Here is a 14917-nt window from a genome sequence, read left to right as displayed (position 1 = left end):
GAAGACCTCTGGCCTCCACTCCCGCCTCCCAGTCCCTGCTCCTGCCCCCGCCCCCGCTCTCAACCCTCACTGATCCCTTACTAGGTACATAACCTCTGTGGTTATTTGAATTGAAACACACATATCTAAAGCTTAAAAGCTAACACTCCTGTGTAAGAGAAAACATGTGCTGTTTATTTTGGCATCATCTCTTGATGGAGCAGGAGCTCATGACGGACGCCAGAGATGAGCCCTCAGATTTGCAATGAAATCAGCAAGTCCTCACTATAACCTTTCAGAAGCACCACTTTTAAGTCTCTTAAAAATATTGGGGGGGGTTGGGGATTTAGCTCAGTGGTAGAGCGCTTGCCTAGGAAGCGCAAGGCCCTGGGTTCGGTCCCCAGCTCCAGAAAAAAAAAAAAATATTGCTCAGACAACCCACGGACTCAATGAACCTGAGCTCACAGGGGGTCGGGAAGACTAAACCGACACCAGGGAGCCTGCTTGGCACCTGCTCGGCTGCTTCTGCCTTTCACCAGGTCTGGGCAGTTTGGCCAGATCCACTGGTCTGTGCTTTCTGAGCACTAGGATTGATGATGACACGCACCACTACGCCCAGCTGTCCTCTCTCTCTCTCTGAAATCTCCTGCTTTGCAACCTAGTACAGTTGATGGTGCCCTGTCGGGTCCTTATGCTGCATCTACTTACTACTGTTTGCCTTTCTACTCTTCAGAGCGGATAATTTTAGGGTCTTATCTTCAAGACTGTTGACCCAGCTTCTGTCTATTCAGAACGGCTGGTGAACACTTCTAGAGAGTTTTCATTTCTATTGTTTTTTGTTTGTTTGTTTGCTTGCTTTTTGAGACAGGGTTTCTCTATACAGACCTGGCTGCCCTGGAACTCACTCTGTAGACCAGGCTGGCCTGGAACTCACAGAGATTCCCCTGCCTCTGCCTCCTGAGTGCTGGGATTAAAGGTGTGCATCACCACTGCCCAGCTGTTTTTTTTTTTTTTTTTAATTCATAGCTTTCCTAGGCTCCTTTCTTTTCTCTTCCTTTCCCTCCTTCCCTCCCTTCCTCCCCACCCACCTCTGGAACTTACACACACACACACACACACACACACACACACACACACACACACACACACACCCTGTGCCCAGCTCACTGTGTGTGTCCCCCTCTATCCTTCAAGCCCTGTCTCAGTCTCCCAAGATGTCGTTACAGGGGAGGAGTAATGGTTTTCATTCCTCTTAATCAATATTCTCTTTCTGTTCATATATTGCTTTTCTAGTTTTCTTCTTTCTGGGTGGTCTCCTTTACTCATTGAACCTGATCGAAGCCACCTCTAAGTAAACAGGTCTGATGCTTTCAGCAGACAGGCCTCCCTAGGGAGGGGATCTGTCAAATTCCCTTTTCCTATGAATGAATCTTACATGCTTGTTTCTCTGTATGCTTTGTAATTTGATTTTTAAGGTGAGCATCCAAGGGGTTGTATTTTGCTAACTCTTGAAATATTATCCTCCCACTTCTCAGGGACTGCTGATCCCTGCTTGCTAGTTAAGGGCTAGGACTACACATTGCAATTTTGTCAAACTATTGTACGATGTGTATCCCTTAGTAAGTGTGGGTCCTGCCTCTGTTTTACAACCTCTGAGGTCAGCCAGTAGCCTGACCAAGGTGTCCTCACCCCAAAAGAAGAAAAAAGGCTTATTCTTTACATGTCATGTGTGTGAGCGCAGGCACACCTGTCGAGGGGACAAGTGGAGAGGTCGGAGGATAGCCCTGCAGTCTGTGTTCTGGGACTGAACACAGATCATCACAATTGTGTCACATGCACTTTTAACTGCTCACCCTGCACAGCATCTTTCTTTCTTTCTTTCTTTCTCTAGAGTAGAGGGGTGTGTGTGTGTGTGTGTGTGTGTGTGTGTGTGTGTGTGTGTGTTTTGCACGTGAGAGCAGGTGCCCACAGAAGCCAGAAGACTTGGATCCTCATGGCGCTGCAGTTACAGGTGTATTTGAGCTACCTGATATGGACAGTAGGAATGAAACTCAGGTCCTCAGAGAGAGCAGTCAGTACATGCTGTAAATTGCTGAGCCAGCCATCTCTCCAGCCCCACCTCTGTAAGTTCCTCAACAGAGTAGTCTGGAAGCCTCTGCAGCCCGGAGAACTTCATTGTACAGTGCACTCATGCCTCCTTAGCCCTTCAATGATCCTGGCAGCCTCTTCTTCAAGCACTGTAGGAATTTGATAAGTCTCCTCTCAACAATTCTTAATGCAACCCTCCCCATTATACAGTAAGTCCATACCATATAGTGAGAGTATAGCAACTACTCACGGTATGCTACCAGGTAAACGCCAGTATAGGAGCGGGTTGCATCTTTTTGACTTATCGGCCCACAGGCTTTCCCCAAGAACATTACAAGCTATTGACTGTGGCTGTTGGTTACCCTCCTCGACCTGTTGGTGAGACCCCATTGCTGAAGACACCACATACTTGTGGAGTTAACACCAAAAAATCGAGCTGTTGCTCAAGCAGAAGCTTCACCCCTACGGGCTGACATTCATAGAGTTGGAAGGTGCTATACACCTTACCAGAGCAAAAAGTCATCATCGATCTCACCTATCTGTGAACCCTGAAGGCTACATTATCGACCTGCCCACAAGACATACCCCTAATGCAATAGTGTCACAAAGGTTATGGGAGTAACCAACTTTAAAAAACAAAACAAAACAAAAAAAACTGGGTTTAAGGACCAGTCCATAAATTGGAGCTCATAACTAATACTGCTAATGAGGCCAAGAATCTGAGATTAGATAGCTCATGGCTCTAGAGCAGTGGTTCTCAACCTGTGGGTCATGACCCCTGGGGGTTAGTTGAATGACCTTTGCACAGGTCACCTAAGACCATCAGAAAACACAGATATTTAGATTACAATATATAACAGTAGCAAAATGACAGTTATGAAGTGGTAACAAGAACAACTTTATGGTTGTGGGTCACCACAACATAAGGATCTGTATTAAAGGGTCACACAACTAGGAAGGTTTAGAACCATGGCCCTAGGGGAAAGCTAATACTGATACACCACTAATCAAGCATAGCAACAAAATGGCCCCTTGTGAGGTATTGCTACACACATAGTCCTGTGTGTCACCTTCCCCCTCCCCCACCACCACCACCAGAGAAGCAGCTTCTTTTTTAAAGGTTTCTTAATTTTTTTTTGAAACTTTTTTTTCTTGGAGCTGAGAGCTGAATCCAGGGCCTTGCTTGCTAGGTAAGTGCTCTACCACTGACCTAAATCCCCAACCCCGATTTCTTAATGTTTAATGTACGTGTATAAGTGTCTTGCCTACTTGAATGTCTGTGCCCCTTGTGCACTCCTGGTACCCCCTGAGGCCAGAAAATGGTGTTGGATATTCTGGGACTAGAGTTAAAGACGTTTGTGAGCCACAGGGTGGTACTGAAATTGAGCCCAGGTCCTCTAGAAGAGCGTCCACTGCTCTCCATCGCTGAGCCGTGTCTTTGGCTCAGTAAGCTTCTTCTTGCAACAGATGGTAATGAACACAGTGACCTACAGCTGGGCAGTGAGAGACCTTTAAGCACTCCGCTCTAAATGCGGTGTCTTTATCAAACCCACTCTCCCCAAAGCTCAGGGAGCTGTGTAGAAGAGGAGAAATGGTTATTACAGGTGGGTAGGGGGGATAGAAGACTCCAAGACACAGCGTGGTGTTCTTATGAACTCAGAGAGTCTGTGACTGCACACATGTACAGACATGTACAGGTTCAAACCAGACAAAATCCCAGCACAGAGAAATTGTTGCAAAATCCTATCCCTGACCAAGAAGCTATTTGCAACTGATAGCTGCTCAGAGGAGGAGGGGATCCATTTTCTTCAATGGAGTGACATTGGGTATATCAATCATACCACAGAGCAGGCCCCAGGCTCAAGAGTAGTTGGCCAATATGAAATAGACACCGTGTGTGTGTGTGTGTGTGTGTGTGTGTGTGTGTTAGTTTGGTTTGTTTTTTTTTAAGAGAAAAAAAGAGCATAAAGTTGGGTGGATAGAAAGTTGGGATCTAGAAATAATTAGGAAAGGGGAGAGAATATGATTAAAATATATTGTATGAAAAATTTTAAAAATAAAAAAATAACACCCACATGATAATGCTCTGTTAATATATCTAGTTTATATAAATGTTAAAGATTAAATAGGTTTGAATAATGGAAGTGAGATTTTATTTTATATGTCAAACTTTAGGCCCTTCAGAGAAAATACAAAGATTAAAAATAAGAGCTTCTAAAACAGAAAAGAAAAAAAGACAGCTCTTGTCAGCTCTTGTGATGTTTTGGCAAAAGAACAGGTTCCTGGAGCTCTCCTACCTTGTCAAATTACATCTGGACCTTCACCTTTCTCAAAAACTGAGTAAGAGTTTCAGAGAGAATGCTGAAGCAGCTCTGGAGGGCTGTCAGAAGTCCTAAAGCAAAGGTCTTCCCACACACCCCAGGGTGTGACATTTAGGCAGGTCAGCCTGTTCCAGTCACCCAAGCTATTCTCACCTGCTCTGAGAAGCAGGGTTCTTTCTCAATGTTTATATTCCACTCTCTGCTTATTTTCTTGGGACTCCAATAGTTAGAGGAACAGATTCTAGCCACAAGGCAACATGCTTAACTTCCCTTTGAAGGAGTAGAGCAAGTTACCTCGGAGACAGCCAGGGAGTTACCTCAGACAGCCACAGTGTTACCTCAGAGACAGCCACAGAGTTACCTCAGATACAGCCAAGGAGTTACCTCAGAGACAGCCAAGGAGTTACCTCAGAGACAGCCAAAGTGTTACCTCAGAGACAGCCAAGGAGTTACCTCAGAGACAGCCAAGGAGTTACCTCAGAGACAGCCAAAGTGTTACCTCAGAGACAGTCAAAATGTTACCTCAGAGACAGCCAAGGAGTTACTTCAGAGACAAAGACAAGCAGGAGACTTCTTCAAATACAAGCTAAAACTTTCACAGAAGGAGGTAACTTACCAAATATCTTATCCAAGTAGTCATCTTGCTGATATGAACTTGATGCCAACACAGAATCGCTGACCCCATTATGGTGGAGATAGGCTATGGGAAAACAAACACCAGCTGTGGTTAAATCTTTCCTCAAATCTACACCTCGTCCCTCTAAGGCCCCACTCCTCTGCAAGGTACTCCCATAGGAACAGCACAACTGGTGTCTTAGTCTCTCAGTGCTGTGAAAAAATTACTCTGGCGAAAGCAACTTTAGGGAGAAAGAGTTTATGTTGGCTCGTGCTTCCAAAAGGATGCAGTCTATTATGGTGTAAAAGACACAGAGGTGGGAGTAGGATGTTGGCTGGTGACATCACATCCATGCTCACCAAGCAATGAGAGATGCACGCATGCATGCTTTGTACACTGCATTCAGTTTCCCCACCTCATACAGCCCAGCATCCCCAACCCAGAAAATGGTCCCACCCACATCAATTGCCAAAATTAAGATAATCCCTCACATGCATGCCCAGAGGCCCACGTAAAGCTGATTCTGCAAAGTGGAGAAGTAACCGTCACTGTGACCCCGTGCTCTCTTCATCTATGAAGTATCTGCAAGTGTCTAAAGTTTGAGCACACAAGGTGGTTTGGCAGGGCAGGGCACTTCTGGCCAAGCTTGATGAGTTCAATCCCTGGGACCACACGGTGGAAGGAGAGGACCAACTCCCGACTTCCACGCGCACACCACAGCAAATGCATGCACCCGCACACGGAACAAACAGATGTGTGTGAAAACACAGAGCCTGAGGTTCCAGCACTCAGCCTGGCAGAGGCCATCTCCACCGTTTCTTCACAGACAACAGGCACGAGCCTCTGACTGATGTGTGCGCACACACCGGCTCTAACCCGAGAAAACTGGTAGAAGGGCCTGGGTGGCAGATGCCAAAAGATGCCAAGCAGGGCTGCTTTAAGCCAATAAAAAATCAAAATGACAAAGGGACAGTTCTCCACTAATGAGCCAGTGAGGGAGTCATTAGGACCCAATACATCTAATGCTTAAGCACTTTGCTGAAAGCACGCCCTATTGTGTCAACTAAGGGGACAGGTAAAACTGGCCTGGAGCAAGCTGGACAGATTATGCGACGGAAATATTCACGCGTGTGCCTTTATTGAGTGGCCTGTGAAAGGCATCGGCAGGATCGTTAGATACAAACCTGCTTTACTTTCTAGTGCAATCTCAACACGGCACATATTTCTGCTATATTTTGCTAAGTAATAACCCACTCTCAATATTTCTTAATGGAGACGGCCTTCTCTGCTATTCGCATGATTTAGGGCTCACGGGCACCCTAAGTCAAATTATGTTGCTTTGGTCTGTGCATGCGGCCAGATGTTTTCTCTTAGCATAAGCACTGGAGTTCGGGTGTTAATGGAGAAATCAGCTGTGTGGCCCTGAGTAAATAGTTTCACCATGGCTGAGGCAGGAGGGGGTGATGAGGAGGTGAGAAGACTGCACCCCTGGGCACAGTCCTAGCAACTCCTGGGCAATAAACTATGAAGGGTGGGTGAGAAGAAGGTTCTAACACTATACCAAGCTTGTTACCAGGAACAGTGATCCCACCCTCTGAACATCTGTAGGGACAGAAGCTGCCTGACCCCGAGGAGGATCCCCCTCCCCCAAATAAAACAGGCACAGCCATACTTTAATCCATAGATGAAGAAGGTTACGATAAGGGTTCCCCATCCTCTTTCTCCGCATCTCAGTTTGGAAACGCCCCCACCGATAGCTGGTTTCCAGGCCGCCCAAGTCACAGGACAAGCACACCCACTACCACACAGCCCGTAAGAACGCGTGCGCTTTGAGCCCCTTGACATATACTTGCTTTCATTCACGTCTCTCCCCGTGATCAGTCTGCCAGCCGTGCTTGTACCATCTAAAGTGCTGGGAAACACCTGCAGCACGATCTCATCTGAGGAGAAGCAAGCGACATCGTTAGCACCGGATGTAAGAGCGGCGTGCCTCGTTCTGCGCCTACCTCGCGTGTGCACGGATGTGTGAATGAATGAGAAGTCAAACTCAGTGAAGGCAGGATGCTCTGCTCTAAGATGCCATCCTAACTACAGAATCGTGATTGCCCCAGATATCCCGGGCAGAGAACACCCACCACCTACGAAGCACAGGGGGCAGGAACATCTCAGTTTCTCAACCTATGGGTCTCGATTCCCTGAGTCCATTCCCAAGCTGCCCCACACATAAGCAAAGCCTCTTTCTTATGTCTACAAGACTCACATCTTTCCTTCACTTGAGACGTTGTTGCCTCTCCCACTGTTAGGTCAAGGGCCTGCTCCTTTAAGATAATAGTTACTCTAAGCAGCCAAAGCCCACAGCCTGAAGAAACAGGTCACCTGTTTCCAATCTCCTCAAACTTCATCCTCTTCAGCTCTGCCCTGGGACCAAGAGTTAAGTTGTGTATCACATGCTGTGTATGGTTTTTATAGCAACTAATGAACAGTTCTACCCAAGACCTGCCTCCTCCATGCTCCTGAGGTGTAGGTTAGAGCAGACTAAATCACACACACACACACACACACACACACACACACACACACACACACACACATGCCACTCACACATGCACACATGCACACGCACACACACACACACGTGAAGTGATGTGAAAAGCAGATTCCTTTATGGAAAGAATTTCTCTGGAGACTCTCCTCTGGGCCTCCCCCCACCCTATCCTGATGACTATCTCTCATTTTAAGCTATCCCTCTGCAGTGGTCTAAGAGAGCAATGCCTCCCATGGGCTTGTGTGTTTGAACATCTGGTTCTCAGTTAGTGATGCTCTTTGGGGGAGATTATAAGACTGTTAGGAGGTACATCCTTGCTAGAGGAAGTTTATCACTGGGAACACATTCTGAGGATTTATAACCTCACCCCACTTTCTATTCAATCGTGTGTGTGTGTGTGTGTGTGTGTGTGTGTGTGCCTGTATGTATGTGTGTGTGCAGGTGTGGGCTTGTGTGCATATGTATGTGAGAGCCTGTGTGCATGCGCGTGTGTGTGTGTACATGTTTGTGTTCGTGTGTGGGCTTGTGTGTGTGCAAATGTGTGCCTGTGTGCACATGTGTGTGCTTGTGTGACTGTGTGTGCATGAGAATGCACGTGTGGTGTATGCGTGCGTGCATGCGAATGTGTGTGTCCCTCCTTCCTGTTTGTGAACACAAATGTGGTCAGCCAGCTTCCTATTCTACTGCTATGCCCTTCTGCCATTAGTAACTCTATCCCTCAGGAGCCAGAAGCCAAAATGAGCCCCTTTCGTCCCTAAGTAGGTCCCGTGTTTTATCACAGCCAACTAAAAAGGAACTAACACACACTCTTATTAAACCCTGGAGGTTTTAATGGTGATGCCTCTACTCCTAAGGCCCAGTTGTGCTGGATTTATTTTTTTTATTTATTTTTTTTCTATTCTTTTTTTTCGGAGCTGGGGATCGAACCCAGGGCCTTGCGCTTGCTAGGCAAGCGCTCTACCACTAAGCCAAATCCCCAACCCCTGTGCTGGATTTAATGTGCTGTACTGTTCCTTTCTAACACTCTCCTGAATCCAGGCCCTCTCGTGGTCTGGCAGCCCTTTCCCCTAATAAACCTCATCCCTGAATGCAGTTACATGCCAACCCTTTTCATGAACCAACAACCTACGCTGTTATCCTTTCCCCTTATTTGACATTGTGAAGCTCGCTATGATTTAGGGGCCAATAGGTACAAAATCAAACCCCAGTGAGGACATGATCTCGGCAAACAGCTTCACCTCTTGGATTTTGGTGCCCTCACTGGTAGGATGGGGAAGCTTTTAACTCAGGGGACTTTTGTGCAAACTGTGTGTAACAGGGTCCGTAAGGCACTGAGCATAGGATGAGCAGTCAGCACTCTGCTCTGTGAACTATGGGGGTCAGGATGGAAAAGGGGTGTACCACACAAGAATCAAAGGTGTCATTCACACAGGACAGGAAAATGGGCTCTCTGTCACAGAGTCTACGCTTTTCCATCCCAAGCTGCCGTCCTCTTTCTGCATCTAGTCCCTGGTTGAAGCCTCAAAGGGTGCAAACATCTACATCCTCAAAGAAAACTTCCTATCCCATCCTCCCTGATAGATAAATCGAGGCCACACAACACACAGAGGTCCTCAAAAGACAACTGAGACCCAGGAAGAGTGCTGCTTCTCTAGACAGAAAATTTTATTAATTTTGTATATTTTATATAATCTTATATATTTTGGAGACACAGGGTCTCGCTATATACCCTTAGTTGGTCTTTGTAGACCAGACTGGCCCAGAACACACAATCAGCCTCCCTCTGCTTCCTAAGAACAGGTTTTAAAGATGTGGGCCACCATGCCCAGCTTGAATAAAAAATTTAAATTTTTGGGCTGGAGAGATGGCTCCGTGGTTAAGAGCACTGACTGCTCTTCCAGAAGTCCCTAGTTCAATTCCCAGTAACCACATGGTGGCTCACAACCATCTGTAATGGGATCCAATGCCCTCTTCTGATGTGTCTGAAAACAGCTACAGTGTACTCACATATAAAAAATAAATAAATTTTTAAAAAAAAATTAAATTGGGGTTGGGGATTTAAAAGAGCACTTGCCTAGCAAGCTTAAAGCTCCGAAAAAAAAAAGAAGGAAAAAATTAAATTTTAAAATTTAAAATGATGAGCTCTGACTTCCTATCTGGAAAGCAGGGTGTCTGGATGCAATGTCTGGAGCTGCAGCAGCCATTCTGCATAGAGACACAACTATCAGCGAAGGACCAGATGATCTCAAAGCAACTGGCTTTAAACTGAGATGCCCTAACAGAGGAAACCATTCTCTGTATCACATTAGGAGACAGTATAACATGTCTATAAAGAACAGCAAAGCCAGGGTTGGGTTAAGGAGAAAAGGAAAAATCTGGTGTCCATGCAGGCAGGACTCCAGCCCAAGGCTGTGCAGACCTCAGGCTGCATGAGGTGGGTCCTGCCAGGAAGGGTTGCCCACAGGAAGCAGGAAGAGCCTCCACTGTGCGTCTCTGTCATCCCGTGCTTCCTCTGCAGACCACTGTGAGTCAGAACTGTCCCTCTGCCTCTGCTCCCCTGACCTGTAGAGGACCAGCCCGTTCTGAGCCCGGAGTCTCCCAGATTAACTTTCTGGGTCTGGTGATGCACACTTCCAATCCCAGCAACCGGAAGGCAGAGGCAGGTGGGTCTCTGAGTGGGAGGGCAACCATGGCTACACAGGGAGACCCTGCCTCAACGCAAAAAAACAACAAACACATAAACTTTACAGGACTGGGGCTGCAGCTCAACGGTAGGCTCTGGATTTGACCTGTAGCTCTATAAAAACGCCCCTCCACTGAATCTAATACCGAGGATATGGAGAAGTGTCTATTAACGTCCCCCTGTGTGGGTCCCAGCTCAGCCTGGGGCCTCATGCTGTCTACTAAACTGAAAGCATCCAGGCAGGAGTGGTACGGTAGGCTGAGGTGGTCATGGCTTCAGTGATCTTCCGGATGGCAGTCTGACCCCATTTTGAGAAGCAGAGATCTTACCAAGGTTTGGTTTATCGCCCCATTTGATTAATTCTGGGGTACCTTGGTGCTTAGAGGAACTGATTCTTAGCCACAAGGCAGAATACTCCCCTTCCCTCCTACCCAAACCACTTGGAAGAGGCGACTTCTTCAAACCCAGCCTCAGGTTTCACAGGCAACTACTTACCAAATAGTTTAGCCATATCTTCTTCGAGATGCTTTGAACTTGAGGAAAACTCGTTCTCCACACCTGCAGGAGAAACAAGATCCTCTGTGATTCCATCTTTCAGGCAAGCATCACGGTGCACACCTGTGATCCTAGTATTTTCGGGGTAAGTGGGGGCAGGACCAGGAGTTCTTGGCCAACCTTGCCTCTAGAGCAAGCTCAAGGCCAGCTTGGACTTCACAGCCCTGGGTCAAAAATCCAGACATAAATGACTTTCTTCTCTATGTCACCTCTACATGCAGGATACATTCTAAGACCCCAGTGGACGCCTGAGCCTGTGCACAGTACCAAGTGCTTTCTCTCATATGTTCAGGGACTATCTTGCCATGGTACTGTTCTTTATGCTTGGTGGCCATAACTTTTGCTGTCTGGGGTATAATACTAAACAGGCACTAATTTTGTTTGCTACTGTGGGACCTTTGGGGGTCCTGATTGTGGCTTAATAATAAAGACATAGAGACTTCTGTATATTATAAACTATTGACCTGTTTGCTGGGGCAGTCTCTTAGCCCATCTAACTTGAACTGATTTCTCCAAAGTTGCCTGTCTCCACATGACTCTCTCTCTCCCCTCCCCCCTGTTCAGTTCGAGTTTCCCTTCTGTCCTCCTCTGTCTGTTCCCGCCTGGTCATTCTGTCCATCCTCCTGCCCCAGTTTCAGCCACCAGCTTTTATTATACAAAAAATCACACTCCTTACTCATCCAGTTGGCTTTGGGGGCTACAGGACCTCCCCCAAGGCAGCTTGCCTTTCTGTATAGGGGCAGGTGAGGGAGCCAACATTTACATATCCTGCTAACTTTATACCACCCTGCAACAAACAACCGAGAACACACGGACACACTCTTTCATAGCCAGTAAATACAACATTTGTGGGCCAGACCAACAGTTTGCTTTCTCCAATTGCATGAATAGAAAATTCCCTCTGGAGCAGAGACTGCCAGTTAGTAGTAAAGCCCATCTGTCCATCCGTGTTCAAGGTCTGATTTCAGCCCATCCCAACTGTACATCTTATCAAACGCAACATTCTTCTTCTAGTCAAGAACATTTGTCTTGCCACTTAAAAAGGCGTGCTTCATTTCTTTTCTCTGCCCTGTTTAAATGGACTGCATCACTACTCGGAATTTGGGCCTTTATTAATAGAGCAAGCAGGCTTAAAAGATGGCTCAAGTGGGCATTGGCAATTCCTCTGGGCTCCGCCCAACAGCTACCTAGCAACAGCTGTGTCTCTGTCTGCAGGTGCAAGCCAACCTGGCACATTAGAACTACTACTCTAAAAAAAAAAAAAAAAAAAAAAAAAAGAACTACCCTTCCTCCCCCCCCACCCCCCTCCCTCCTCTCCCTCTCCCTCTCCCTCTGACCCCTCCCCCTCCTTCTCTCTCCCCCTCCCTCCCTCTCCCCTCCCCTCCCTCCCCTTCCCTGTCTCTCTCTCCCCCCCCTCACCTTCCCCCCTCTCCCCCCTCCACACGTGTCTGGCCCCATCTCCTTCTCCTTCAGTCCTCCACCCCATTTCTGTCTGGCCAGCCCCTCCCCTTCCCACCAATCCTTCTTCATACTTCTGTCACATGGCTTGCTGTTCAGGGGGACACTTTCAAGGGACACTAAGCACTATCGTGGGTAAAGAAGAAACTTGCCTTCAAGCCTGATGGCCTGGGCTTGATCCCTGGGGCCCACAGGAAAGAACTGACCTCCCTTCAGTTGTCCTCTGACCTCCACACATGCACTCAACAAATAATAAATAAATAGGGGGTGGGGGGAGGCAGGAGACCAGGGACTGGAGACCAGGGACTGAACACAAGCCCTGTGACACCATAGCATCTGCAACATGGTGCCTTAGACGGCTTTGGGACAAAGGGAAGGCAGCCAACACAGTGTAGATACACTGGACAAAGCAATGGCTCCCGTTGAAGGCAGGGTGGAGCAAGAGGTCCCCCAATTTCATCAAGGCTACAGAGAGAAGTGTACAAATTTAAAACGGATCTTCTATCCATGGAACCATAAAGAAGGCAAATAAATTTAGTGCCTGTTTGGTATTATATCCCAGACAGCAGAAGTTATGGCCATCATGAGTAATAAATAACAGTTAACTAGGAGAGACAGCATACATGCATATGAGAGAAAACACAGTGGGCTTTGGTACTGTGCACAGGCTCGAGTGGCCACTGGGTCTTGGAATGTATCCAGCACAGTAGAGGTGATACATAGAGATGGACACTGTATTTGAAACACAAAAATAATAGACAATACAGAAAGTTGTCGCTGCTGTTGGTTGCCCAGCAATGATGGTAAGACCTTATTACTGAAGATATCACATGTTCTGGTAGCAAGACAGAGAAATCAAGAATCAAGCTGAGCTAAACCGGAAGCGCCCCCCACTGCCCATGATGCTCAAAGTGTTAGAAGGCGCCATTTAGGCTGCTGGGGAGAAATTGTCACTGTCTTTATCTTATGTGTCCGAATGTTTTGACTGCATGCAGGTAAGTCTGCTGTGTGCATGTGTCAGATCCCCTGGAACTGAAGTGATGGATTATTGTGAGTAGCCACGTGGGTACTGGAAATCAAACCTGGGGTTGATGCACAAGCAATAAGTCCTCTTAACCAAGGAGCCATCTCTCCAGGTCCCGTCACCAAGTCTTACTAAGATGTGGTTTCTATACATCACACTATCAACTAGCCAGGCAAAATATACCCACTGGTACAACGGTGGCAAGTCTGTTATAGGAGGGAACCAACCAGCTTCTAATTGGATCTGAGGCCCACTTTAAGAGAGAATTCATGTCTGGTACCTTAAGCCTATGGTTGGGAGGTCATAGACTCTGGTACAGAAGCTACTACCCTGCTCAACAGTCAGGACATACCCGTCAAGTAACTGTGTCCATAGATTAGCACTGCCAGCTGCTTCTGTCAGCCCTCTTCTTGTATCGAGCAGTGGTAGCTACAGAAATTCACAGCTGATCCAAGAGACAAGAGTGAGTGAGGTTGGAATCCCCAGATATACATGGGACATCTAGACCATACCTTCCAGGCTGCAGGGGACATTGCAGAAGGGAGAAAGGAATGTAAGAGGAGGAGGAAGACGTGGTGTGTGTGGAATACTGACTCCCAGGTATGACACAGCCATCACACACGTGTACACACAGCAGCCGTGATTATCTGCACAAAACCTCCCCTTTATGCCAGCTGACTCCCTGTCTCTTGATCTCCCCACTCCCTGAGGATTTACACACGTTAATGATTCGGGGAGGGAGTAGATATTCTTCAGTGGTGTAACCACTAACAGGACACACTTCTACAGACAACTCCCCCATCCTGCTAGAAGCAGAGCAATGCAACTCACTGGGCTACTTTTAAAAGAGATGAAATTACAAGTGGGACTAACTTGGGTGAGGAAGGGGACCCGGGGAGAGAGTGAGATGGGAACAAGAGGTGACAGGTGAATTTAAACACATTACACACAAGTGTGAAAATGTCCTAACCTGTTGTATATAATTAGTGTAAACTTTTTGTGGCCCTGGCTGTCCTGAACCTCACTATGTAGACCAGGCTGGACTTGAACTCACAGAGATCTGACTGCCTCTGCCTCCCGCACGAGGGCTGGGATTGAGAGGTTTGTGGATAGCTGTTCTTCCTGTTGATCTTTCTACTTGTGAGATGTTTGAAAATATTTTTTTTAATGAAGGATTGATGCCTCTAAATATGGACTGTCTTATGAAGCACTAGAATTTGAGGGAGCATCACAGGTAGGCAAGCTTAGGTAAAGGAAGTAGGACAGGAGGAGGGCCCACCAGCCAGCCTGGCTGAGGCTCCCTGGGAGTCTTCCATCCCTGTTGCCACGACAATAGACTTGTGACGATACCTTCAGTCACAGGGATAGACAGGGGCTCTGCACCCCAACGGCTGCCCAGGAAGACAAGGAAGGAGAAGAACACAACGTCACTCATTTTTGCCACAACCAGCAGGCCATCAGGGAGGAGCCATTCTCCTGGATTTCTCGAGGACACAACAGCCCTGGGTTCCAGGATGCTGTGGAACTCTGTGAGGTCACACTGGGAAGTCTGTAGTCAGGGACTGAGAGAGAGACCTGTGACCCTCAAACAGTCTCTCTGTTCACTGTCTCAGCTCTTTGAGGTCTGTCTGGTCCATCTTGCATGCCC

General features: G+C 47.2%; 1 protein-coding gene across 1 annotated transcript in view; it reads right to left on the bottom strand.

Annotated features, from left to right (window-relative positions):
• C4H2orf92 (chromosome 4 C2orf92 homolog) overlaps window positions 1-14704 on the bottom strand; it is a 30946-nt gene extending 16242 nt beyond the window's left edge. The window contains exons 1-4 of the mRNA XM_032899514.1: window positions 14620-14704; window positions 10728-10790; window positions 6858-6944; window positions 5005-5088 (exon numbers count right to left, since the gene is read on the bottom strand). Of these exons, the coding sequence (XP_032755405.1) occupies window positions 5005-5088; window positions 6858-6944; window positions 10728-10790; window positions 14620-14704 (319 nt within the window). The remainder of the gene's footprint in view (window positions 1-5004; window positions 5089-6857; window positions 6945-10727; window positions 10791-14619) is intronic.
• Window positions 14705-14917: the final 213 nt, after the last annotated feature.

The sequence above is a fragment of the Rattus rattus genome, chromosome 4 (genome assembly GCF_011064425.1).
Source record: "Rattus rattus isolate New Zealand chromosome 4, Rrattus_CSIRO_v1, whole genome shotgun sequence".
NCBI lineage: Eukaryota > Metazoa > Chordata > Mammalia > Rodentia > Muridae > Rattus > Rattus rattus.
Note: the sequence above shows the minus strand (reverse complement) of the source record. Positions and strands in the feature narration are given on the sequence as shown.